The sequence below is a fragment of the Balaenoptera acutorostrata genome, chromosome 12, assembly GCF_949987535.1.
Source record: "Balaenoptera acutorostrata chromosome 12, mBalAcu1.1, whole genome shotgun sequence".
In the NCBI taxonomy this organism is placed as follows: Eukaryota; Metazoa; Chordata; class Mammalia; order Artiodactyla; family Balaenopteridae; genus Balaenoptera; species Balaenoptera acutorostrata.
In genome coordinates this window covers 71,010,024-71,037,106 of record NC_080075.1, presented here as the reverse complement: position 1 = coordinate 71,037,106, position 27,083 = coordinate 71,010,024, and the positions used below count along the sequence as shown (strand labels likewise).

Below are 27,083 nucleotides of genomic sequence, written 5' to 3'. Positions count from 1 at the left end.
TTAAGATGGTTAGCTTTAAAAGGGCAAAAACTAGAATGTGCTTGAAACTTTTGCAAAAAAATTAAGGAAAAATATGCCCAGAACACATACTTATATACAAATAAAAGAGTGCACAGCTCATAGGTGGAGGAGGAGGAGGATTATAAATACACTGAAAATGTATAGAAGGCAACATACGAGGGACAAGTGAATTGGCTCAATCTTTTCTGTTATGTAGTTTAATAATGTTAATAATAATATCACACATTTTATATTAGCATATTCTTTTGTATCTTTCAAAGCAAATGATCTCATTTCCTCACTACAATAGCCAGCTCTGAAAAAGAACTGTGGCAGGTAATTGCTATCACTACTTTATGAATAAAGAAAAAACTGGGGCTCAGAATGTTTGACTCTCCTGAAGTCCCACAGCTGGAACCACGGTCTCTAGGATTCTTTGTTGATCCATTTTCCATTCTGCTATGGACTGGCACTCAGTAGGTACTTAGTGAATATTTAAGTGTCTGTGGAATGTTGAACAGAGAGGCTTGAGATTGCTGCCAGGAATTCTGCCCATCAGAATCCACAATGAACTCTCAAAGCCTCCTGGTGATTGGTTGATCTCTGACACACAAAAGCCACTGCGGGTAGGCTGTCAGGTGGCCCCAGTGATCTCTACCTCCTGGTAGCCACACCCTTGCATAATCCTTTCCCTTTGAGTGTGGGCGAGACCTGTGAGTTGCTTCTAACCAACAGAATATGACAAAGGTGACAGGATGTTATATTCATGACTATGTTACATAAGATTGTAACTTCCATCTTGCTAGTAGACTCCCTATTTCTCTGTCTCTGTCTCTCTTTCTCTTTCTCATCATCAGCTTCTCCAGGAACTGCCAACAACCATGTGAGCTTGGGAGTAATTCGTTCCCCAATTGAGCTTTCAGATGAGACCCAGCCCTGGCTAACATCTTATGCAAGCTTATGAGAAACTATGAAGCAGAGGACCCAGCTAAGCTGTGCCTGGTTTCTTGACCCACAGAAACTGATATAACAAATGTGTGTTGTTTTAAGCCACTATACTTTTATGGTAGTTCATTACAAAGCAATAGATACCTATCTGTATACCCCAAAGCCCTCCCCAGAAGCCAATGCTTTCTTTGGCCTCATCTTTTTGGTAAGCACCCAGTGTGGAGGGCGCTGGTGGGCCCAGTTATTCCCTGTGCCCTCTCTCTTCTCCCTGACTCAGTGATGGCTAAGGTGATTCCACCTCTTGTTCCTTTTCCTCTTGGCAATGTAGGGGCAAGCAGGGAGGAACCGCCTTTTGGGATCTAGAGTTAGCATTTCAGCCTTTCTCCCCTGTAGTTCCACTGTCCAGCTCTGGGCCCAGATAAATTTTAAAAAACCTCTCTGTCCAGGATCACTGAAGCTTTGCTGCAACAAGTAAAGAGCTGAATAGGCTCCAAGGGGATGCAGGGTTATTTTGCAGGCAGAACAAGCAAGTCTGAGAGAAGGACGATAATTAAAAGTGGACTTCCCAAATAACAAGTGCTTAATGCACCTGCACTGATGGAGTCCTGCTAGTCTTGGAGCTAAATGATCTTGATCAAGGCGTGCTGAGCTCAGAGTTCCCAGGTCATTTATTGTCTCTCACTTATGTCATCTTTCACTAAAACAAATGGGAAAAACAACATGTTTTCTCCGGCCAGCCAGGAGAGAGAAAGGCAATGGGTCCTCTCTGCTACTAAGAGGAACCACGGCATGGTGTGAAGGCATTTTGTCTGCAGCTTCGCCATAATGCCAACCAGCACGTCCCATTAGACTGGAGGTTCGTGAAGCATTTTTGAGTCTGCCAGAGCTGGAGGCTGCTGCACTATTTTTCCAGTGGGGCCCAGGGTCGGGCAGTTATGAAGTACACTGTTGACTCCTTGCTTTCTCAAAGGACACTGGATTTCTTTTCAAAAATGATGATCAGTTCAGCATAATTTGCAATGCACCAGTCTTGGATGGAGACCCTTTCACCATCCAGGGCAGGATAAAGGCAGAGCCGGGGAGTGGGGGCACCTGTCCTAATTCCAGCTGTGATCAGAATTGGACACCTGAAAAGGGATGCAGAGACTCCCTTGTACTGGGGTAACAGTGGCTTCATGTCAGGCTTATGTGAGCCCCGCTCTGGGTGGTACATTTTCCATGAGGGGCACTTTGGCTTGTTCCCAGCTGCAGGCCCCAAGGCACCCAGCACAGGACAGGGCACGGAGCAGGCACCAGCACAGGCCTGTTAAATTAAACTCAGCTCGATGTGATTTTTTTTTTTTTTCTAGGAGAGAGATTCAGGGAATTGTGAACACATTAACTAGAAAGCAATGAGGTTTTCTGTGTTGAACGCTGAGCTGAATCTCCTCGTGGAAAGAGAAGATGGATGTAGCCAGTCTGGATGAAGCAAGAGCTTCTCCCTAACCGCAGTCAGCAGCTGGGTGGTATCTGGGATTGTTCCTAATGGGCATGGGGCTAGAGCGGGAAGACTTTGGGGTGAGCCGGCTTGAGTGGGAACCCTGGCTCTGCAGCTGATTGGTGAGGTAAGCCGCATAACCTTTCTGATTCTGTCTCCCCAATTCTAAAATGGGGAAAATAACAACAGCTCATGTAGCTGACCCAGCTCACTTTGGGTCAAGCACCTCTCTAAGCCCTTGACACCGATTCACTTATGTGATCCTTTCCTCAAACCTATGAGATGGAAGCCCTAACTATATAAGCGCCATTTTTTGGATGTGAGGAAACAAAGGCACAGAAAGGAGAAGTGAGTGGCTTTAAGTAGGTGGCAGGGCTGGGAGCTGGACCGTGATGTCTCTCCTGGGGACTGGCGGGGAGAGTCTGTAAGGATCACATAAGAGACACCGAGTGTGCTTAATAGCTGGAGACGGGGGTGCAGAGGGAAGGGGGCCGTCTGCAAACCCATGAAGCTCTGCTGCCAGTGGGTGCTCTGCTCAGGGAGCGTGGCTTCTTATCCAGCCTTCAGTTCCTCCCTGTCACCATCACCGGGTCCCTGCGGAAGTGCTGTCTCTCCCTCGGCCACCGAGCAGCCCCTGGGCCTTGGTGTCGGCCACCTCCTGGGGATGCTGACTGGCTCCCCAGCTTGCAAAGCCTCTTGCTTCGGGAGGGACTTGTTAACATGAGTAACGGGGATTGTGAGTCACGAATTAGTTCCAAGCTACCTCTCTCCCTGGAGCACAGCCACGCTAGCTCCTGGGGAAGGGAGCTGCACTCAAATGAAGAGTGACATCCTAACTGGGAGGGCGCCGAGCCTGCCGCAGTGACTGGGGGCCCACGAGCCTTGTTAGAGCTGGTGCTTCATGCGTTATCACTAGTACTCTGGCTATAAATAGGTGATAATCTAAAATCAGTGGATAAGAGAGAACGCGCAGCACATGGTTAAACAGCGGGCCAGCTGAGCAGGGAAACGGCCAGTGCCTGAACGGGTTCCAAGGATTATATCTACAGCCCCATGCCGGCCCAGCTCTCAAAGAGGTGCTCCCCGCAGTTGAACGGGTGCCGACAGAAGTGCCTTTCATGTGCACCCATGAAGGCTGGGGTGCACGGAGAGATGCAAATTAGCTGCAATGATCAGCTTTCTTACATGTGCAGAGGTGCATTGTACGCCTGGTGTGCTGTTTGGAATATTAGTGAAGATGCCTATGTGCTCGGTTTAAGCAAAAACTGACATTTTCAGTTCAGGGTTTTTCAAAGAGAGATTCCTCCAGAAGACCCATTCAACAGTGGGATTCCTTTAAGGTTTCTTTAAGGAAACTTTGCCCTTCCAAATGTTATTTGGCTTAGAAAACTTTACTTTGCATGTGATTTTAGCCTTTTACACAACTTGTATAACAGGGCAAGTTACTTCCTCTCTGTGGGCCTCAAGTTCCTCATCTGTAAACGGGGGGTAATATTACAGTACGAGCGAATGAGCTAATGCATGTGAAAGAGCCCAGCACACGGCACTGCTCAGTGATAGTGGTTATCGTTGTTGTGTGAAGAGGAGACGCATGAGGCGAGGCCCTTACTGTCTGCGAGCGGAACTCTCGGAGGATGCTGTGTGGCCCCGAGCCCGCCTCCTCTCCATCCCAAGGTCCACGCCCATCTGCATCGAGGAGGTCGGGCTGCAGCCCGGGGTTCCTAAACTCTGTTTCAAACCAGGTTTTCCTTGTGAGTTTGTTAAAAAGGCAGAGCTTGACCTCTCATTCTCAGACATTAAGATTCCACAGGTCCGCGGGGCCCAGGAATCAGCATTTTAACCAGGAGCGCTTGTGGGTCCTCCCTCCCCCAGCCAGGTAACCAGAAGCAGGTGACGTGAGGACACAGAGAAACCCTGGGCCAGATCTAGGTCCCCAACAGCCGACCTGCTCGCTGCTGCATTCATGCAGTCCCAGATGGTCACGGGTTATTTCTGCAAGAAGCTGTTAATGATACAGTGAACTTAGGAGTCTATTCTGAGGTCCCCCTGGAGTGAGTGGGGCTTCTATCTTTACTTGTTGCCTGTCCTCCCAATGCTTTGGGGGCCTCCTGCCTTCAAAACTGGCACACAGTAAAGAGCCATGGCTAAAGCAGGGATGCCAGCTCCCTTTGTACCTCCAACCTGGCATGAGGTTGTCTGCAATGCCAACAGGTGATAAGATGATAGGATTTTCTGGAACTGGGTGAGATACATGTATTTCTTTAGGAACTGGGTAAATCTTCACTATTGGGGTATGCCGCTGAAATGAGCTTGGCTGGGCCTGCAGGTGCAAAAGGCTCCGATGGAAACAAAGACCCACAGTGAGTGAGAAGACAGTTCTGAGTGAGCGAGACCAGGCCCTGTGAAGCCTGCCTTCCAATAATGCTGTCATCCCCAGAAGGGTGTGCTTGGAGCATAATGGCTCTAGCTACAAATTCTATTAACTCTAATAGTTGTTCTGTGGTGAATGGATAATGCATTTAGCAGAAATAGACCCAATCAATTTATGTGAAACACATAAAACTTTCTCATTGGAATTGGCATCTGTTCTTGAATCATAGGAGTGTGTGTGGAAATGGACCCTGCAGTCACCCTCACTTCTGGGCACATTAGCAGTGGGCCAAGGAGAGCTCTGGCTCCCTTATGCCATATCGCCTCAGCTCTTAGAACCATGGAGCTGGGGATGGCAAGGGACCTGGAGACTGTCTACTTCAATCTTGATTTTCAAAGGTAGCAGTTTTCTCTCCTTTGTCTGTGTTTGCGTTAGTCCCTCAAACACGAGCTGTTACCTGAGGGTTTGCTGACATGCCCCAGCCATCAGATGAGGGGATGGAAGGCCGGACAGAGGGGAGACCTGCCTTAGGACCACAGCTTGCTAGTGTAGGCCAGCCGGGAGTTCTGACTCCTGGTCCAGTGCTCTTTTCCACACATTTTAAATTGTCTCCCCACCAACCTTTGGCAAGAGACGTGTATTCAGAAAACAGTAAACCAACTGTCACCAACCAACTCAAAGGCAAGACTGTAGCTTGATGCCAGGGTTCTGCAAGTTATGGATACCTGTGGGTTGGGCTTGTTTGCATGTAAACTGAGCTGATTCCATCCTGCCCTCCTACACAATATGTAAGCTCGAAGGAGAAGGAGAGATGGGTTAGGAAGCCGAGGCAGAGTCATCTGGCCCGGGGTAGGGGGAGGGTCCTGCCTCTCCTTCCCTGGGCTTTTAGAGAGAGAGAAGGTGACAGAGCCTGCATGCACCTCCTCACCCCTAGTGGTCATAACTGCTGGGGGCGGGGGGGGGTGGAGAGAGAGAGAGAGAGAGAGAGAGAGAGAGAGAGAGAGAGCTCTGCAGCCTGTGATTGCATTATCCCAACCATTTGGTTAGTGTGACTGTATGTGCAAAGCTGACAAACGTAATTTCTCAGCCTTAATACTTGCCCCATTTCTCTCTCAGTTTCTTCACCTGATTAGCTAAAGCGACTCAGAGGCTTCCGAGAATGTTCCGCGAAGCACCTGGACAGGCTATTCCCTGCCCGGATGCTCCAGCGGCTCAGCTCTGCCCCGTGGGCTGGGGGCGCGGAAATCCCCAGACCCAGAGGGTCAGGCCCTCATCAGAGGGAAGGGCTGGCTTGGGGGACGTGAGGAGTGTTTAGAAATTTGGAAGCTTTGTGAGTGACGGTTTTCAGAAGACCCAGCTGGCGTTTGCATTTCTAGGAGTTGCTCGAAAGCCTGTCAGGAGGAGAGTCGAAATGCCACCAGCCACCCTTGTTCCAGCCCAGCAGAAACAGACAGTGCTGAACTTTGGGGAGAAAATCTTATTATCCAGCCTCCTCTGTCCTTTGTTGGGATGGCTGGGAGCAGATTTGTTTACTGATCAGGCAGGGGCTCTCGTCTGGGACGCTCTCCCAGCTCTTTTCCATTTATAGCTCTGACCTCTGATAGGATAATTGGATACTCGAAGTAGCTCAGTTGGCTGATGAGTTCAGACTTCAGGGCTACATCCTGGCCCCGTTTCCTACCAGCTGTGGGATGCTTACATTCTTCCCCATCATCTCTCTCACCCCTGCAGTTCTAATAACAGCAGTGGGCCCTGGGCCAGAGTGAGGACTAGAGGAGATGTGTGAGACCCCCCAGCCCAGGGTCAGGTGTGCTCACTGATTGTTCTTTCCTTTCCTTTCCCTCTGCCCCCAGCCCTCCCTTCCTCTCCAGGGGGCTCTCCCGGGTAGAAGCTCTGAGTTAGGTTAAGCTTGTCAACTACAAATTGGCACTTGGCATCTACCTCTACAAGGATCAAATCATAAGCTGCTGTGACCGCTGACCTTCAACAGTCACCCTGAAAGGAGTTCAGGGGGTAGATCAGGAATGAGACACTCTGTGCTCTAAAAAACTGGCAGAACAGGCCTTCAAATAGTTAGATATTTTCAGGAGAAGATTTTATGAGCCCAATCCTCGCATCTCCTTATATCTAGAGAAAGCACTAAAATCTTTCATGGTGACGTCTGCTCCTTGTGGCTAGCTGTAACCTTCACGAGACTAACAGCAACCTTCTGCAAAAATGTGTGCTGCATTGCACGTACTCCCCCTTCACCAAAATCACATATACACTGACTGTCCCCCCGGCCTCTTCGGAGCAGTCTCTCAGAGCTATGCGAAATGCTGTCTCCTGGGCTATCGTCCTCATTTTGCCCCAAATAAAACTTAATTCACAACTATCACATTGTGCCTTTTTTTCAGTCGACAAGCTTCAGGTTGCAGACCATGACCTGCAGGTTCACAGGCTGCCCCCTTCCCGTGGGCCAGAAGCTCCAGAACAGGGGGTACTGGCTCCCCTCTTCCCCGTCGTAGCTGCACAGCCCCAGGTGTGTGGGAAGTGCCAGGCAAACGTTTGCCAGGTGATTATTTCTGAGTGGCTGTGGCCCTGACCGTGGCCTCTCCATGAGCTGCCTGCACTTTTCCCCTCCAGCTCCCTCCTCCGATGGCACTTCTCTCGCTGCAGGCACCTTGCCCTCCCTTAATCGTCCAAGTATCTGTCTCCTTGTGCTCCCCTCTTCTAGACTGGGAGCTCTCTGAGCTCCTGACCTGGGTCTGGACCGCCGGCAGAGGCAGAGGAAGTGTGCAAGAACTAGGAGGGGAGCTCTAGATTAAAGCCAAGAGGGTGGGCCTGGGCTTGGACCCAGGGTGTGGCCTGTCCTCCCTGACCATGAGGCTGGGTCCTGGCTAAGTGCCGCTGCAGGGGGCTCAGTGGACATCGTCCTTTGGCTGGTGGGGAAAGGAGGCCCTGCTCCACACGCCCCCCCCAAGGCTGCTTGGGGAGGTGTTTGCCTCAGTGTCCCCTTCCTCTTGAGCTGGGGTCACTCTGAAAGGGGTCTGGAGACAGAACACTGACCCACAGCCACTTGCTGTCACTCCTGCCCTGAGGCTGGGGTCAGGCAGCAGAGGAAGCTTGTGTGTCTGCCACTGTCATCTCCAGCCTCTCAGGCACCCGCTTGCTTCTAATTTTATTTGGAGGTGGTAGGGGAGCACTGCCACTTTTGAGCCTCTGCGAGATTTCATTAGTCTGAGTGGCCACCGGGCAGACCCTTATCGATCAGCCTTTTAGGGCCACTGGGAGTTACATGGCAATAAACCGGGGAGTCAGGCAGGGTGCGTGGCTGCTCCCTAAACGCTGGCTGCGGGGTCCCGCTGCCGACATCTGAGTATTGAGCTCAAGCATCAATCGCCCACCAGTCAATTGATAAAGTGTTTCTGGAGCTCCTGCTACGTAATCGGTGCTGGTGGTGAGGAGGGGCGGGGCTTGCCGCGATGTTTGCTCCGCAAGTCCCGCATTTACCGCATTTATCGCAGGGAGGCAGTGGTTGGCCAAGGGCAAGGAAGTGATGGAGGTGAGTCACTGGGGTGGGGGGCGGGGACAGGTGCTGAACGATTAGCAGAAGGCTGCCTCCATCATGTTAGATGTTTTTGCGAACCACGAGGCAGAGGGGGAAATAGAGGTCACGGTTGAGGAGACCAGGTGTGAAAAAAATGAAAAAAAAATTGAGGTTCTAGTTCAAGGTGATGGGAGAAAAGGAGAGAGGTGATGGGAAAAGCAACGAACGCTTTTCTCTGGTTTGGCAGCTGGATTAGATCAGGCAGGAACTGGAAGGAATGAGAGTCCTGGGACAGCTTTTTAGGGGAAGGAGAGGAAAGGATTTCTTCAAAGACAAAGCAAAGCTAATATTTATTTAGTAAGTTGAGGGTCAATGAATTTAGTGCAAAGGTATAGCCTCAACTATTTTTTTTTGTACTTTGCACTAAACAAAAATTTTACGTTAAAAGTAGAAATGAGAGAGGTATCATTTATTTATTGTTATTTTAATATAGAATTACCTTTTAGAGGAAGAGTGTGGGTGGACTGTGGCCTTTCTGAGTTACTCATGTTGGATGAAGCCTGACACCCCAGGCACCAGCACCCACCTGGGGGAACCCCTTGACTTGCAGGTGTCAGGCCCGGTGGCCTTCATTAGCTTCTCTGGGGCTGGGCTCACAGATCTAATAACCATCGACAAACCTCATACTGCGTTTGGAGACTGATTCCAAGAGATTTCCCTCTGGTACAGAGCAGCTGAGAAGTCACACCCACGGTTTAGGGCCAGAGGCTGAAGAGGCCTGTGTTTGAAGCAGCAAGGGCCCCATGAGAAGTCCTTCAGCCCAGGGGATGCTGAATTAAACAGCTTCAGAAGGGAGCCAAACTTTGGGGAAATGCGTTGAACCTGAAGCTTTGGGGGGGGTTTACCACTGATGAGCTAGTCTGCCTTTGAGCAACGGATAACCTTGGCCTTGGGCCCAGCGCTCTTTACGAGGAGAAGAAATAGATGGAAGGTGTGCTTTGTTCAGTAAATGGGGAGTGGTCTCGAAGGACTGAGTTGAGAAAAGGGTACCAGCTTGTTTGCCCTGTTTGTGTCGGGGCCTGGGTACTTCCCAGGCATGGAGGACAGTTGCTCCTTTGCACAACTTTCAGAAGCTCCATTTCCCCAGGGAATAGGACAACCAAACAGCTTTCTCTTGGAGCCCATTAGCCAGGGGGTAGGTGATCTTCTTTCTAAAGGTCGACTATTTTATCCTATAAACACCGCTCCCCACCCCAATCACAGCACATATCTTTCTTCTACCTTTTGCAACAAAAAATTACTTTGCTCAGATATGTAAGTTGAACCCTTACCTGTAGGGTCAAAGATGGGGTTCTCTTTTGGTGTGTTCTCCCAGGGTTTTGGCTCCTTGTTTGGGTTTCCCTCAAACAGATTTCTTGACTTGGGTGCTGTATTCTGTGGCATCTTGTCCTCCCCACCAACTAGAACAGAGAAGACCCACGGGCTGAGTTAAGTGAGGTTCGGTTTGAGGGGGAGAGATGAGTACGCCCCGGGGAAGGTGGCAGAGACCACGGGCTTGGGTCTAGGCGGGATTGTGAGGCCCAGGATAGTCTGGGTTGGGGGCCAAGTGCTGGGGACAGAGTGCACTCACTGGTGAGGTAGCAGTCCAGGCTGATGGAGATATTGCTGAAAGCCACGGTGGCTCTGGATCCTGGTCCCCACCACGCAACAATCTGCAGCCAGAACCTGTAAGCGTGTTAAGAGGAGTGGGTGTGAGAAACTACGCGGGTGGGTCATGTCTTGGATTCAACGTCCAGCACGAACCAAATGTGCACTGATGACCCAGCTCGCAACTGGAGCTGCTATCAGCCTCATCTAATCTCAGGGAGGCGGTGAAGGGGGAGCAGTCGACATCTCCCTACTTCTCCAGCACAGGGCACTTCCCTTTCTGAGGGACTGCTCTGTAGGTAACGGAATTTGGAGCTTGGGGCCTGAGACCAGGACTCCCGGATACTCTGAGGAGACCTCTTGTGCGTTCTGGGTGTGCAGGGTGGGCAGAAGGGCTAGGCTTCATATCAGCTGGTGCTCACAGGCGGGGCTGAAGACATTATTAAACTATTGAGATGCTTCTGTGCCAACTGATAAAGCGCCTCTGTCCCCCATGTATCCTCTGCTTGTTGATTGCCTCAGGAAGCATGGCTCTGTCCCTGGAGCCCCCTGGATTCCTCATTATCCAGCAACTGAAAGGTTAACTCCTCACAAAGAGGGGGATCTCGAGGAACCCATGTCTTGTTCAGTATCAGTTCTTTTTTTTTTTTTTTTTTAATTTTTATTTATTTATTTATTTATTTATTTATTTATGGCTGAGTTGGGTCTTCGTTTCTGTGCGAGGGCTTTCTCCAGTTGCGGCAAGCGGGGGCCACTCTTCATCGCGGTGCGCGGGCCTCTCACTGTCGCGGCCTCTCTTGCTGCGGAGCACAGGTTCCAGACGCGCAGGCTCAGTAATTGTGGCTCATGGGTCCATTTGCTCCGTGGCATGTGGGATCTTCCCAGACCAGGGCTCGAACCCGTGTCCCCTGCATTGGCAGGCAGACTCCCAACCACTGAGCCACCAGGGAAGCCCCCAGTATCAGTTCTGACTGGGGTTGGTCTCTGCAGTGCCCGACTGATTGTTAAATATTAAATGATTTGAGTGTGATCCCTGGGAGTGTTTGTAAGCAACACAGAGTGGGCCATAAGTGTTAACAGTAAACCCATGAGATATGGTTTCCTTCCATCTCTTTCACAGCCTTGGAGGATCAGGTCCTGGGACTGTGGCCAGGGAAGGCTTTAGAGTGAAATAAATAGAAAATACCTTTGGTTCATTTGTTTCCTGGGAAGTCATCCTCCTGGAAGACTTCAGTTAGCTAGCCCTGTCCTGCTGTAAAGTGAGTTTCCTGAGAACTTAAAAACCCTCTCCCACCTTTCAGAAAGTCAATCCAGCATGACCTTGCAGAAGCATGCACAGTCTCTGGTGTGGATGTTAAAATATCAAGAGAGACAACCCATGCCCACCAATTGGTGACTGGATAAACCACATATGCGGAGGCCATACAATGGAATGCTACTCCCCAATATAAAAGAATGGGCATGATTATAGGCTATAAAATGGATAGACCTCAAAAACATTACGCTAAGTTAAAGAAGCCAGACAGTAATTAAAGACCTCATGACACCATTCATCTACATTTTTCCATTTATATGAAACGTATAGAAGAGGCAAATCTATAGGGATTGAAAGCAGATTAGCAGTTGCCTGGGAATGGGAACAGTATTGACTGTAAACCAACACAAGGGTTCTTTTGGGGGGGGGATGAAAACATTCTGCAACTGGATTGTGGTGTTCTTTGCACAACTCTGTACGTTTGCTAAAAGTCATTGATGTGTACACTTAAAACAGGTGAATTGATGGTATGCAAATTATAGTTCAAAAATGCTGGTAAAACAAAAGGGGAGAGGGAACTCAGACAACAGAGTTGGCAGTGTGGGGTAGCAAGAGCAGAAAACAGAAGTGTTGGCAGGAGTGGGAGGCTGACGGTGTGCAGAAGGCGGGGCGAAGAGGGCAGAGCAGACACAGGAAACAGCCTTAGCAGAGGGAGGAAAGGCACAGAGGAAAGAAACCTGAGGAGAAGGAATGTTTGCTTATGATTTGCAGTGAGGGCAGCAAAGCTTTATAGTCAGTGAGTGAACTGCCACAGAGGCCGGAAGCCCCCATCGTGCCCGTGAGCGGATGACCTCTGATCCACACGTAGAAGGGTTAAACGCTGGGACCAGAGAAGAATTACTGCCTCTTGTGGAGGAAAGACTTGAAAACAAAATCAAACTTTTATCTAAACAGTGTGTTTGTGATCAATTATTCTTAACCAAGCTACTCAGTAAATCCATCTACGCCTTTACCTGTCTTATGAAATCTGGTCAATCACAAATAATCCTTCTTATTTGAAAGTCACAATTAGGGGGCCCAAACCTGGTTTGATTCTGAAGAGGAAATGCCTGAATCTGCTGTACTCACGCCAACCTCACTGGTGCCTTCAGGCCACATTCCCCATGATGGGGCCCACGTGCCTCCATTAGGATAGACCGGTAAAGAGGGCTGGTGGTTGGTTGGGCTTGGAAAGAAGAGTGCCCAGTGGAGAATCCCCAAATCCTGTTCTGGGCTGGATGACTGTGCATGAGGGGTCGAACCCACCCAATTTGTCCAGCCAGCTGTTGGCACCTGGCACATGCCTCTGAGACGCATCTTTCATTATGACCTTGATAAGCACCCACTGAAAGGATTTTCGTTTCACGTACACCTCACATGTATGTGTATTGGGTCCTACTTCAGACCTATAAGGGATTCTAAAAGAAATCAGACAAGATGCTGCATTCAAGTTGCTTGCTGACCAGTGGAGAGACAAAGGGTGTCTATGTCAGTGTAGAATCAGTTAGAAGGAGGTGGATACCCCATGAGAGGTGCAGGTAAGATGCTCTGAGAGCTCAGAGGAAGGAAGACTTCCACCAGGCTGCGGAGATGGGAGCACTTCACAGAGGAGGTGGTCTTCAGGTTGGTTCTGAAGGAAGGAAAGGACTCAAAGATGTGGACGTGGGGATGGAGAGCAGTGAGGAGAGGGTATCTCCAGGAGAGGAGCTGGAGTAGGGGACGGGTCAGAACAGGACAGGGCCCCTCCAGCTCCAGTGCGAGGGGTGTGGAAGGAGGTGAAGATGGTGAGAGGCCCATGTGTCTCACACACCTGCACTGGGTTTCTCCATAAGTCTTGGCGAGGTCAGAGGTGTGGTTTTCCTGGATCTCCACAGGGGACATGGTCTACAGATGAACTCCTAGCCGGAGCCTGTGTAACCCCCAGACACAGCCAGACCTGGGATTCTTAAGGGGCCAACAAGAGCCCTAATATTGCTGTCTCATTCTCTTTACAGCAGTTGCCAGGGTTAGGGAGATACTGCTCCCAGGCAGCAAGAAAACAGGTACTTAGAGCTACTTGGAGAGGGTGACTAGAAAGAATCACGTTCCCTGGTGGAACATCAGGGAGGCAAATCTGCCCGACGCTCCTGCACGGCAGTGGGTAAGGGGCCCTCCATCCACCTTTCCAATTCTCCACTCAGGCTCATCATCTCCTAGACTGTCCTCCATAGGCCAAGGGGCCAGGCCAGGCACCGATTTCGGTGCTGAGCTGCATCATGGGAATACTTTCCAGGAGGGCCTGGGGATCGTGAGCAAGTAAGTTACACCTGTGTGCCTGTTGAGCATGGGGGAGAGGGCCGAAACCCCTGTTTCCCCCTAATTGATCTCTTCCCCTAAATGGATGTCTCCCCTTCCCTCTCTGCTCTCCCTGCCCCTCTCTTGCCTTCCTTCTCATTACTGAGAGATTAGAGCTGCAAAGTTTTCAACCAGCCACTGGGCCTCTTAGCATGGATGGCATGATGCAAGCTGGTGCTGGAATGGTTTCTAAATAGAAGAGTTTCTAAAGTGCTCTGCAAGGCAATGGCAGTGGCAGCTGCTGTTTCAAAGAATTTGATTGACACTGGGAATTGCACATATTTTGAGTCAGGAACACTCATAACAATCAGGGAAGACTCAGTCAGATGCCGAATCAGATGTAAACACGTGATGCTGCCTCTGTCCACCCAGGAGGCCACGCTGCCAACCCTCCCCCAAATGCTCCAGACTCCGGAGGCTGCAGGGAGGGGACAGGTGGGACAAAGGTGGGTCACGCTGGGAAGCGGGGGGTGGGGCAGGGGTGAAGCAGAGGCAGTTGGGGAGTGGGGTCTGGGGATGGTGGGGCAGGGAGGGAACAGAAGACCCAACCTAGGAGCTTCTTTTCTGCGGAAGCACTAGACAAGAGACCAGGCGGTGATCAGGGCCACCCAGATCCAGCCTTCTCTACTTTGGATGGTACCTCGTAGAGTATCTTTGCCTGAACCTCAGGTGAAGAAGGTTTTGCTCGTGGCTCTGCTTGCCCTCTCCTGGCTGGAGATGGGTGAGACTTCCTCAAGGCTCTCAGAGTCTTTCCGACCTAAGTGCAGACACCAAGTCACTCTCCAGAGTCAGCCACGGCTTCAGGTCTTGGGTCTTAGCACATACCAGGAGGACTGCTCTGGGACTGAGGGAAATTTCCAGCACATACCAGGAGGACTGCTCTGGGTCTGAGAGAAAACAAGGTCCACGCCACATTACTGCCACGATGGCAGGGGCCAGGGGGTTCTAACAAGTGCACAGGTTACTCTGCAGCCCCAAAGCCTCAGCTCTGTGTGGGGAAAGGAAGCAGAGCCTCAGGGCCGGCAGAGCCTCTCTCCCCCTCTCCGTGGGCAGCCTGGTCAGGGAGAAGGAAAAGCCAGTTCTCTGGGGCTTGTCCAGCTCCCTTACTGAGCTGTGTCACTTCAGAGCGTGGCAGCTGAGACCCCTCCGTCTGGCCCTCAGCCGCGGGGGTTTCACTCCCTGCCCCTCCACAGTTCACACCTGCTCAGGTCTTTCTCTTTCTCCAAAGAAGACACTTTTGATTGCCTGGGTGGTTGTTGCTTTTTCCCTCTTTTCCAGGCAGTGAGGTTGGGAGCTTGTTGCTAACACAGACTTGGCTAGAGATCTTGGCTGGAGCCTGGCTTTGTATAAAGAACAGCCCCCCAACTCTGTCTCGTTTAGCTTTACAGAGAGGCCTGTTGAGAACTGACCCAGGGGGGTTCTGCGAGCTGGCCGTTGGGGCAGAGGGCCAGGGTAGAGGGGCGGCCTTGGCATCAGGTGCCGCCCAGACCCACGGGGCAGATATCTGCACGGGAGGTGCGGAGGCAGCTCACGTACAGCTCAGAAACGCACAATCTCGTTCAGGCAACAGACTGTTAATGGACAGTGGATATAATGCCTTACTTGCCACCTTGCCAGCCTTAGGGATTGACAAACCTAATTAAGTTCACTTAATGATTTTAAATAGCTGACAAAAAGGTGTGTGTCTGAATGTGGACTGAGGGACTAGGAAGGCTTTGGAGAGAGAGAAGAAAGAACGGCCGGGCTGGGTAACAGGCATTTAGTGGATAGGCACCGTGGCTTGGATTCCTCTGTCGACCATTCAGCGGGCTTGGAAGGTGGGAGTGTTCCACATCCCTTTCTGCAGCTGGGGCTCTCTGGGCTCTGGCTGCTTAGGATAGGGCTGGCAGATACTGCTGAGGAAACATGCTTTCTCCAAGTTCTCACTGTGCAGTTGATTTGTTCCACAAAAGGCTTCTAAAATGGACTGTCGCAAAGCTCCGGTCACTGTATGCATTTCTATTAGAATAATGTGATGACAAAGCCCTGCTGCATCCATCCTATTATCTGTGTAATTGACTTCAGTTACCAGTGGACGAAGAGGGGCTGATGGCCAGCCTTGGGTGCCTGGGACCAGCCTTGGCTGGGATCAATGTGGCCAGGGCCAGGCACGTGTGCCCTGATGCTAGGAGTCTTTGGCTCCGGCACGGTAGAGTAGGGGTGGGCTGGACATTCTAGGCCACACTCAGCAGTTGGGAGCCCCCCGCTTCCCCGGCAGTCCCACTCACAGAGTAATTTACCATCTCCTGATGCGGTCTCCTCTCTGGGCATAATGACATCAAGAACAGAGAGGGGAAGTCGATACAGAGTGATTCCAGGGCTGCCAAGGGCCACAGAGATCTTTCACAGTGAATCTGGCTTCTGTGAGGGAGAGCTTTGGGGTGAAATAGGGGAGAAAATGAATCTTCAGTCCTGCTGAGCAAGCATGGAGAACTCTTCAACTTTCTCAGTCCCAGCCTTCCAGGCACTGGCTGTCTCTGCTCATGTTGGAGGCTGACTCTTAAGGATCTGGTGCCCACATTTGCTCTGGCGTGCCTCCTATCGGAAAGGCCCACCACAAGGATGTTCTGCCAGACTGCAGAGCGGGGAGAAGCCCTTCTCTAGCAAGTTCCCATTTTGCTCTTTAATTCTCTCATTCTGTGTCCCATATATTGAGCTATCCCTGGGCCCCAGGCTCTCAGGGGAAAGGTGAAAGGGAAATCTTGCTTCGTGGAGCCCTGGCCCATCGGGAGGTATCTGTGCACAAAAATACCTGCCCCACAGGCTCGAGTGTGTCAAGTGCCCCAAGGGAGGAGAATTAATGCACTTTCCCCAGGGAGAGGTGGAGAGGGGGAGAGAGAGAGAGAGAGAGAGCGCATTCTTGGGCTGGATGTCCCCTTCTGAGTTACTGAGGCTAGATTATCTCTGGGGGCACCAGCATAAGAAGAGAGCTGAAGAAGGAAGGGCAGGGACCTCCTGGGAGCATCATCTGACTTGCCAGGTCACACAGGGAGACAGTAGCAGAGGGAAGATTGGAACTCGGGCCTCTTGCTTCCCAGGCCACTTTTTTCGCCATCCCTTGCGGAGCCATCCAAATTCTTTAATCTCGCTTAGCCTCTTATGTCCTCCATACTACTGGTGAAGTACAACCAGCCCCTAAGAGCCAGAAAGCGCCTGTACCCACTCATCTCAGAAAGACTGGGACACCTGCTCCACCTTTCTCAGGACACACAGACATTTCCAACACTAGCCTTATCCTCTACCCACTGCTGCCGTGCTGGCCTGTGGCTTGGAGGGCTCAGATGGTACCAGAGATGGTGGCCCTCCCCATGGAGAGGAGATCCAGGGAAAGGGTGGTTGCTGGTTCCCTCCTCCCTGACACAAATATCTTTATGAGGGTGACTTAGCAGCCTTCTCTGCGGGGTGGAAGCGGAGTCTCAAAAGGTAAAGTGGGGTGAAGAATGGGCTGTATACTTGGTGGGACCCTGGGCAAGTCACTGAAACTTGTCAGGTGCACCTATGGTTTTTTAAAATCTATGTAATATGAGTATTTTCATATTGGAAACTTCTCCAGTACGGGAGATTCTAGTTTGTTGTTCCTGTTTTCTATTATTTTTTATTAGAAATCTGTACTTCCTCGGGCAGTATTATAAATTACATATCTCCTCCTCTGCCTTCAAGCAAAGATTATTTGAGCAACTTCTATGAGTCAGGCACTGTGTCTGTAGCTGGGAGTATAGAGATGTCTAAGACATGGAACTTGACCTTGAGGAATACGGACAGACTTGTAATTCATATTATTCTCTGACCATGAGATTTCTAAAGTCCCTATTGGTTCTGCCCCCATAGAGCTAGAGTCTACACAACTTGAGAAAACATTGAATCTGGGCAGTGAGAGAAGTCAAGGAAGACTTTGAAGAACTGAATGCCTAGAAAAGAATGGTAGTGCTGTGGACAGGAGAATCACTCAGGTGTGAGGTGTGGGGTTGGTAGCCAGGTTGAAGGTGTGGGTGGGAAGTCAATCAGGCAGCTGGAAATCCAGCTGCTTTGCTTCAAATATCAGCAGCCCAGGTATCTCCTCAATTCCAGACTTTGTGCCTGGGAAGAGAAGGGGCTGAGAACACAGGGTTACATTTTCAGAGGCACTAAGAGTTAAGAAAAATGTATGCATCTGTTGACTTGTAAACTGAGCTGTGGATATTACCAAGAAAATCTCAAGCAGATCTGAACATCCTGTTATTCTAAAGGGCTTCACTTATTGCTGTTTTGAGCAACTACTTCTTAAACCAGCCTCACAGGCCGGATCTGTCTCACTGTTTTGCACTCTTGATTGTGGAAGTGCAGCAATCAAAAGCAAAAACTTGTTCCAAACATCACAGTAAATCAATGTTAGAAATGGGATTTAAAGCTCAGAGTTGCTAATCTACTCCTTGCTCCAATGATCTGGGATGTTTTCTGAGAAAGAAACAAGGCCAGATCCTTCCAGAGTTATGAATGTTTGATTCGTACATGTCAATGCCTGGTTGCACACCGCATTGCTAAGACCCCAGCCACCCTCTCCCCCTTCTCAGAGGCCTGACCCAAGCCTGTCCCAGGCGGATGGTACCATTTGGTAGGCAGCTCCTCCCCCAGCTCCCCTTCTCCCTTTCTGAGCTCCACTCTGAGGCTCAGATAATTTCATGTTTGGTCCCTCAAAAGAGCCTCCAACAGTACTCAATCTCAGTTTCCCATCCTCCATCCCATCGCTTTGCTCATGGCTCTCTATTCCCCACAGCCCAGAGTCCAAAATACTTCACCTGATATCCACAGCCACCCTCTCCAAGGAGATTGCTCGGGATTCTCTGACATAGCCCACTTAGCTATTCTTGAACGCACACAAAACATTCCTGTCTCGAAGCCTCTGCTTATCCTGATGGTGTTCTCTGGAATGCCCTTGTCCCTTTCCCATTTCCCTCAAGACCTAAATTTTCCTCAAGGCCCAGCTTATAATAAGCCCATTTTCTCCACGCAGGCTGCCCTGAAACATGGGGGTCACTGCACCGTCTGAACACTGGCCATGCTCTGTCGGACCCAGCACAACGCTCTGTGTGTTGCTGTTTGCCTCTCAATGTGGATGCTCTGTGTCCCCCACAGCATGCAGGTCGTGTGACCCGGCAAGAAGCTGAGTCACACACCCCTTTCCATCCTCTGCGCTCGATGGGGGCTTAATATAGGTTCGCTAACAATGTGACAGCCAATGACACTTCCCCAGGCACTTGATTCCCTGTCTTGTCCACAAGACATCTGGATCTGACACTTTATGCCAGTGACTTCCAAATGTGGTCGACCCTCACAGTCACTTAGGAAACTTAAAAAAAAATTTATTCTTGGGCCCAGTATGTGATCTACTAAGTCAGAATCTCTGTGTATCTCTGTGTAATGCAGGGCCTAGGACTCTGCATTAAAGCAAGTTTTCTAGGTGATCATAATGTTCAGCCAATTTTGTAAACCATTGTCGTACGCTGTCCTGCTAGTTTAAAGCCTTTTCAAAACACCTTTTCCTGTTTATTTGTTTAATTTTTGGTTTGTTTTTAGAAAGGAAAAATTTAGTGCGAGAAATTCTCACTAAAAGTGAGAAAGTGAGGTTTCGCTCCATCATAAAATTTGGGGAATGAAACATTCATACCTTAGAATAGATCCTGGAATTGATTTCAGCCTTGAATTATGAAGGTTCTTGGAGAAGACTGATCAATGCTCAGAGTAGCTACATAAGGAATCAGTATTCTCAAGTGACACTCTAATAGATGCCAGAGATGGGGGCCGTATTCCTTGGCTTATCCCATCACACAACACGTATATATATATTTTTTCATCAAACCTATTTCCCTTTTTTCTGGGCACAGAGCTAGGCTACATTCCCCAGCATCTGTTGCAGTTAGTTATGGCTAGGTGACTGAGTTGCAGCCAATGGAAAGTGAGCTGAAGTGATGACTCATAAAAATCTTCCTATGCAAGAATCCTCCAGTGCTCTTTCCTCATTGGTTGTCTGAAGGCAAAGGATTTCAAAACTGGAGAAAAGGGTGAAGCCACAGAGAGAAGGAGCCAGGATCTCTGAATGACCACATGGAAGGCTACTTCCCAACTGGCACATTCATTTTGGATTTCACATGAGTAAGAAATACATTTCTTTTTGTACAGCCTGAGGATTGGAGGTTTAATGTTACTCTGGGTAGTGTTACCACAACTACCATATCATGTAGCACAAGCCTAGTTACTCAAGTGTGTTCAACGCACCTGACGTGGTTGGGCTGACAACTAACCCACTCCTGGAGGTGGGGTGATGGGTAAAGTTAGCCCTTGGCTGGCTGCAGGTCTCTGAGCACAGCTTCTCTCACAGCTGCAGGACTAGGGACAGGCCTCGGGGAGGCAGAATGGGTCTTAAGGAGGGAGGTCTAGAGCGCTGGGACACTAGTTCCTGCCTCCCTCTGGGAAGGTAAGGACAGCAAGGCCAAGTTGCTTGTGAAAATCCTTGAGCTTGATGGGTTTCGTCAGTGCAACTCACCCTGCTTGGCCTAACATTGCGCTGGAGCCCGTCATTTATCTTCTCTCAGTTCAGCCCGATGTTAATAAGCATGTTGAGGTCCTCAGCCCCTGTGGCTTCAGGAAGGGACACATGTGCTGCCACAGCTGGCTAGGGGCGGGGAGCACCTTTTGTCTTCTCCACCGCCTGTGAGGAGGGCCCTGGAAGGGCTGGGTTTGCACTGTGGATATGGACTCAGGGCAGCCAGACTCACGTCGTTGAGAAGGGCAGCTGCCATTCTGGGCAAGCAGAGCCTTGAGATCTTCCCTGACCTTCTGCCCCCACCTCTGGTTTTGGAGCCTGTGGGGCTGCTCCTGAGTGAGTCTCTATTGTTAGGAATGAACGAACAAATGCAGGCCCACACCGGGCAACAGTCTTCGCTCTCTGCTTCTGTTGGCAACGGCTTATGTGGCAGAGGGAGAACCCCAACTGGCCACCAGAGAGAAGCCTGCTTGGAAGTGAGGAGCCCCAACAGCTGTGGCTTTATTGGGGCTCACACTGTTCTTGCTTTTGGTACCTCCCCATCCCCGGCCCTTACTGCCCTGTGATGCAACAGACTGGTTTTCCTGAAGGCCTCTCCTAATAGACAACATTCCTAGAGGGCTGGGCTATATTGTTGTCTAGGTAAGCCCATCACCTGGCATTCTTACTGGGTAGGCAGTAAGTGTTGGCTGGATAAATAGATACATAATACCTGGATGACCTTGGTGGTCAGTACCATTTCACACCGGAGCATCTTCACAGGGTGCTCTCTGGTGAAGTGGAAGGAGATGGAAGCAGGAGCTCTAAGGAGGAGCCTCCGGTTTAGCTGCCTGTAGGCCCTTGATTTAACCCCTTAGTTACTGAGAGGTGTGGGACAGAGCGGGCACCTCACGCTGTGAAGGAGTAAAGCACTGGGGAAGGGAGGTACATGGCTTCTGTGGGTGCAGAGAGCATCTCAGGGGAGGTTCAGCAGCTGCTGTGGCAGTTGGAGCAGCCTGCCCATCAGAAGGGCAGCAGGCACTGGCTGAATGGGGGGGGTTCCAGGGTGTGACATCCTCCCATAGGCATCTTCCTCCCTGGAGAAGGAGGGGTGGAGGCAAAGCAGTTACAAATGGAAATTTTTGGAGAAGGGGAGGCAGGCAGTGGTGAAGAAAGCATGCAGGGCCTGACCCTCTGCTGGTTTCTCATGGGGACTGTGTGGCCTGAGTTTTCTGTGTCAGTCCTTATGGAAGTGAACTTTATTCTCTATTAAAGGTGATTCGTTAAATGTATAACCAAATGTATTTATTTTTTATGCTTTTGTTAGACGTGGAACATTAATACATCTGCAAATAAAAGATGCCTATTGGAATGTATGCTCTAGTTTTGGAGTAGGGAGAGTCAAAGGCATACTAGAGTGGTGACTTGAAAAGGCACACGGGGAGGGGGCACAATGGCCTGGAAGGAAGAGGGGAGAATCTCCCTGGGCTGGTGATGCTGCCCCGCTGGGGGTGTGAGAGAAGGAAGGCAGGCAGGGTGGGGCTGGGCGCGGGGAGGTCTCTAGCAGGAGCTGGTGGTGGGGAATTAAGACAATGGATCTCAGGGGGTGGATGAAGCAAAGGAAACTAACTCAAAATGAGTAAGAGGTGTGGCCTAAAAAAATCCCCAAACCAAAATATTTTGTTAATTGTAATGGCTACTATATACCAAGTTTTCAACTATATGCCAAGCACTGTGCTTTCATTTCTTCACACACGTACATAGGAAGCAGACTAGCCTCAGGATCAAGGGAAAATTATTTCACCTCTTTAGACCTCAGTTTCCTCTTATAAAAAAGGGATTAATTATAGTATCTACCCCCAAGGGACTGTTTTAAGGATGAAATAAAATAATGTATTTTAAGTACTTGTTATAGTGACTGTCATGCAGTGAGGACTCAACAAATGCTAGCTGTAATCATCATCATTTATAACTTCCATGGCTCTATGAGGAAGCTGTGATTCAACTTACAAAAATAGGAATCAAACGCAACTCTTTCAGGGGCGTAACTAGACCTGCAAACTAAGGTTGATTGGAAATCTCTGGATCTCCACTTTGGATTTTCACTCACTGAGTAGAGTACTTCTCTACTCAGGTAAGAATAAGTAATGAAAATGTCCCTCTAATGCCCTTCTCAACACAGAAGATGCTACACAAAGAGAAAGTATTGTGTATATAAAACAGGGATTCTGTGAATGAGAAACAAGAATGGACTAGGAGAAAAATCTTGACTCTGAGGAGTTTGTGGTCTAAGTACATGAAGCCATAACTCTCAGTCTAATTGATCCCATTTGAAAGATGCCTTTGTGAAATACACCACTTGTCATTAGGACCAAGGATGCAAAGGGAACAGAAATCTAAATATCTCCAGAGGGAACATTTTCTTCTTGTTAGACTGTGTGGCTAAAAGCCTCTATAGTGATAATCCTGGGGAATAGAGCCTACATATGTGTGATAAGTTATGTATGTTCTATTTGGCTGTATGATTGCAGTGATTTGTAGGGCATGGCTTGATTCATGGTGTTTCCAAATGCATCTCGTAATGAGTTGAACTTAGTATCTGCTTCTGCGCTGTAAGCATGTCAAAGCTTAGGATGGTGTGGGAGGATTATGCTTAATTTACTAGGATATATAATTATAAAGAGGAAAACTAGGGTATGTCCCTGCAAGAGACTGACAATTAGAATAAAGGGAGAGAACTTGCGTTTTTCCATTTTGAGAAAAGGTAGAATTAATTCCAGCAGAAAGAGTGGCAGTTGAATGGCAGGGGGAGGGGGGGAAGCTGATGAAGTGGGGAGAGAATGGAGAAAACCAGTTATACGAGGGAGATATAAAGTAATGAGATAACTTTTAAGCACACATCAAGCCAGTATTTGAATTGGTGCTGTCTTTCAAAATTACCTTGAGAGACTACAATCCTGCAGCCTGTGGAACAAAAACCACATTCACAGAAAGATAGACAACATGAAAAGGCAGAGGGCTATGTACCAAATGAAGGAACAAGATAAAACCCCAGAAAAACAACTAAATGAAGTGGAGATAGGCAACCTTCCAGAAAAAGAATTCAGAATAATGATAGTGAAAATGATCCAGGACTTCGGAAAAAGAATGGAGGCAAAGATTGAGAAGATGCAAGAAATGTTTAACAAAGATCTAGAAGAATTAAAGAACAAACAAACAGAGATGAACAATGCAATAACTGAAATGAAAAATACACTAGAAGGAATCAGTAGCAGAATAACTGAGGCAGAAGAATGGATAAGTGACCTAGAAGACAGAATGGTGGAATTCACTGCTGTGGAACAGAATAAAGAAAAAAGAATGAAAAGAAATGAAGCCAGCCTAAGAGACCTCTGGGACAACATTAAACGTAACAACATTCGTATTATAGGGGTCCCAGAAGGAGAAGAGAAAGAGAAAGGACCCGAGAAAATATTTGAAGAGATTATAGTCAAAAACTTCCTTAACATGGGAAAGGAAATAGCCACCCAAGTCCAGGAAGCACAGAGAGTCCCATACAGGATAAATCTAAAGAGAAAAACACCCAGACACATAGTAATCAAATTGGCAAAAATTAAAGACAAAGAAAAATTATTGAAAGCAGCAAGGGAAAAATGACAAATAACATACAAGGGAACTCCCATAAGGTTAACATAGCTGATTTCTCAGCAGAAACTCTACAAGCCAGAAGGGAGTGGCATGATATACTTAAAGTGATGAAAGGGAAGAACCTACAACCAAGATTACTCTAGCCAGCAAGGATCACATTCACATTCGATGGAGAAATCAAATGCTTTACAGACAAGCAAAAGCTAAGAGAATTCAGCACCACCAAACCAGCTCTACAAAAAATGCTAAAAGGAATTTTCTAAGTGGGAAACACAAGAGAAGAAAAGGAACTACAAAAACAGACCCAAAACAATTAAGAAAATGGTCATAGGAACATACATATCGATAATAACCTTAAACGTGAATGGATTAAATGCTCCAACCAAAAGACACAGGCTCACTGAATGGATACAAAAACAAGACCCATATATATGCTGTCTACAAGAGACCCACTTCAGACCTAGGGACACATACAGACTGAAAGTGAGGGGATGGAAAAAGATATTCCATGCAAATGGAAAACAAAAGAAAGCTGGAGTAGCAATACTCATATCAGATAAAATAGACTTTAAAATAAAGAATGTTACAAGAAATAAGGCAGGACACTACATAATGATCAAGGAATCAATCCAAGAAGAAGATATAACAATTATAAATACATATGCACCTAACATAGGAGCACCTCAATACATAAGGCAACTGCTAACAGCTAAAAAAGAGGAAATTGACAGTAACACAATAATAGTGGGGGCCTTTAACACCTCACTTACACCAATGGACAGATCATCCAAACAGAAAATTAATAATGAAACACAAGTTTAAAATGATACAATAGACCAGATAGATTTAATTGATATTTATGGGACATTCCATCCAAAAACAGCAGATTACACTTTCTTCTCAAGTGTGCATGGAACATTCTCCAGGATAGATCACATCTTGGGTCACAAATCAAGCCTCAGTAAATTTAAGAAAATTGAAATCATATCAAGCATCTTTTCTGACCACAACGCTATGAGATTAGAAATCAATTACAGGGAAAAAAACATAAAAAACACAAACACATGGAGGCTAAACAATATGTTACTAAATAACCAAGAGATCACTGAAGAAATCAAAGAGGAAATCAAAAAATACCTAGAGACAAATGACAATGAAAACACGACAATCCAAAACCTATGGGATGCAGGAAAAGCAGTTCTAAGAGGGAAGTTTATAGCTATACAAGCCTACCTAAAGAAACAAGAAAAATCTCAAGTAAACAATCTAACCTTACACCTAAAGGAACTAGAGAAAGAAGAACAAACAAAACCCAAAGTTAGCAGAAGGAAAGAAATCATAAAGATCAGAGCAGAAATAAATGAAATAGAAACAAAGAAAACAATAGCAAAGATCAATAAAACTAAAAGCTGGTTCTTTGAGAAGATAAACAAAATTGATAAACCATTAGCCAGACTCATCAAGAAAAAGAGGGAGAGGACTCAAGTCACTAAAATTAGAAATGAAAAAGGAGAAGTTACAACAGACACCACAGAAATACAAATCATCCTAAAAGACTACTACAAGCAACTCTATGCCAATAAAATGGACAACCTGGAAGAAATGGGCAAATTCTTAGAAAGGTATAACCTTCCAAGACTGAGCCAGGAAGAAATAGAAAATATGAACAGACCAATCACAAGGAATGAAATTGAAACTGTGATTAAAAATCTTCCAACAAACAAAAGTCCAGGACCAGATGGCTTCACAGGTGAATTCTATCAAACATTTAGGGAAGAGCTAACACCCATCTTTCTCAAACTCTTCCAAAAAATTTCAGAGGAAGGGACACTCCCAAACTCATTCTATGAGGCCACCATCACCCTGATACCAAAACCAGACAAAGATACTACAAAAAAAGAAAATTACAGAACAATATTACTGATGAATATAGATGCAAAAATCCTCAACAAAGTACTAGCAAAAATAGGGGCTTCCCTGGTGGCGCAGTGGTTGAGAATCTGCCTGCTAATGCAGGGGACACGGGTTCGAGCCCTGGTCTGGGAGGATCCCACATGCCACGGAGCAGCTGGGCCCGTGAGCCACAACTGCTGAGCCTGCGCGTCTGGAGCCTGTGCCCCGCGACGGGAGGGGCCGCGATAGAGAAAGGCCCGCGCACCGCGATGAAGAGCGGTCCCCGCACCGCGATGAAGGGTGGCCCCCGCTTGCCGCAACTGGAGAAAGCCCTCGCACGAACCGAAGACCCAACACAGCCAAAAATGGATGAATAAATAAATAAATAAATAAGAAAATCCTTTTTAAAAAAAAAAAGTACTAGCAAAAATAATCCAACAACATATTAAAAGGATCATACACCATGATCAAGTGGGATTTATCCCAGGGATGCAAAGATTCTTCAATGTATGCAAATCAATGTGATACACCATATTAACAAATTGAAGAATAAAAACCATATGATCATCTCAATAGATGCAGAAAAAGCTTTTGACAAAATTAAACATCCATTTATGATAAAAATCTTTCCAGAAAGTGGGCATAGAGGGAACCTACCTCAACATAATAAAGGCCATATACAACAAACCCACAGCAAACATCATTCTCAATGGTGAAAAACTGAAACCATTTCCACCAAGATCAGGAACAAGACAAGGATGTCCACTCTCACCACTTTTATTCAACATAGTTTTGGAAGTCCTAGCCACAGCAATCAGAGAAAAAAAAGAAATAAAAGGAATACAAATTGGGAAAGAAGAAATAGAACTGTCACTGTTTGCAGATGACATGATATTATACATAGAGAATCCTAAAGATGCCACCAGAAAACTACTAGAACTAATCAATGAATTTGGTAAAGTTTCAGGATACAAAATTAATGCACAGAAATCTCTTGCATTCCTATATACTAATGATGAAAAATCTGAAAGAGAAATTATGGAAACACTCCCATTTATCGCTGCAACAAAAAGAATAAAATACCTAGGAATAAACGTACCTAGGGAGACAAAAGACCTGTATGCAGAAAACTATAGGACATTGATGAAAGAAATTAAAGATGATACCAACGGATGGAGAGATATACCATGTTCTTGGATTGGAAGAATCAATATTGTGAAAATGACTGTACTACCCAAAGCAATCTACAGATTCAATGCAATCCCTATCAAATTACCAATGGCATTTTTTACAGAACTAGAACAAAAAATCTTAAAATTTGTATGGAGACACAAAAGACCCCGAATAGCCAAAGCAGTCTTGAGGGAAAAAAACGGAGCTGGAGGAATCAGACTACCTGACTTC

At 47.7% G+C, this 27,083-nt stretch overlaps 1 protein-coding gene across 1 annotated transcript in view; it reads right to left on the bottom strand.

The window, feature by feature from the left end:
• The window catches only part of ALK (ALK receptor tyrosine kinase), a 726,132-nt gene that overhangs the window by 62,616 nt on the left and 636,433 nt on the right, over positions 1-27,083 (bottom strand). Inside the window, exons 11-12 of the mRNA XM_057557895.1 lie at positions 9,956-10,050; positions 9,657-9,785 (exon numbers count right to left, since the gene is read on the bottom strand). Of these exons, the coding sequence (XP_057413878.1) occupies positions 9,657-9,785; positions 9,956-10,050 (224 nt within the window). The remainder of the gene's footprint in view (positions 1-9,656; positions 9,786-9,955; positions 10,051-27,083) is intronic.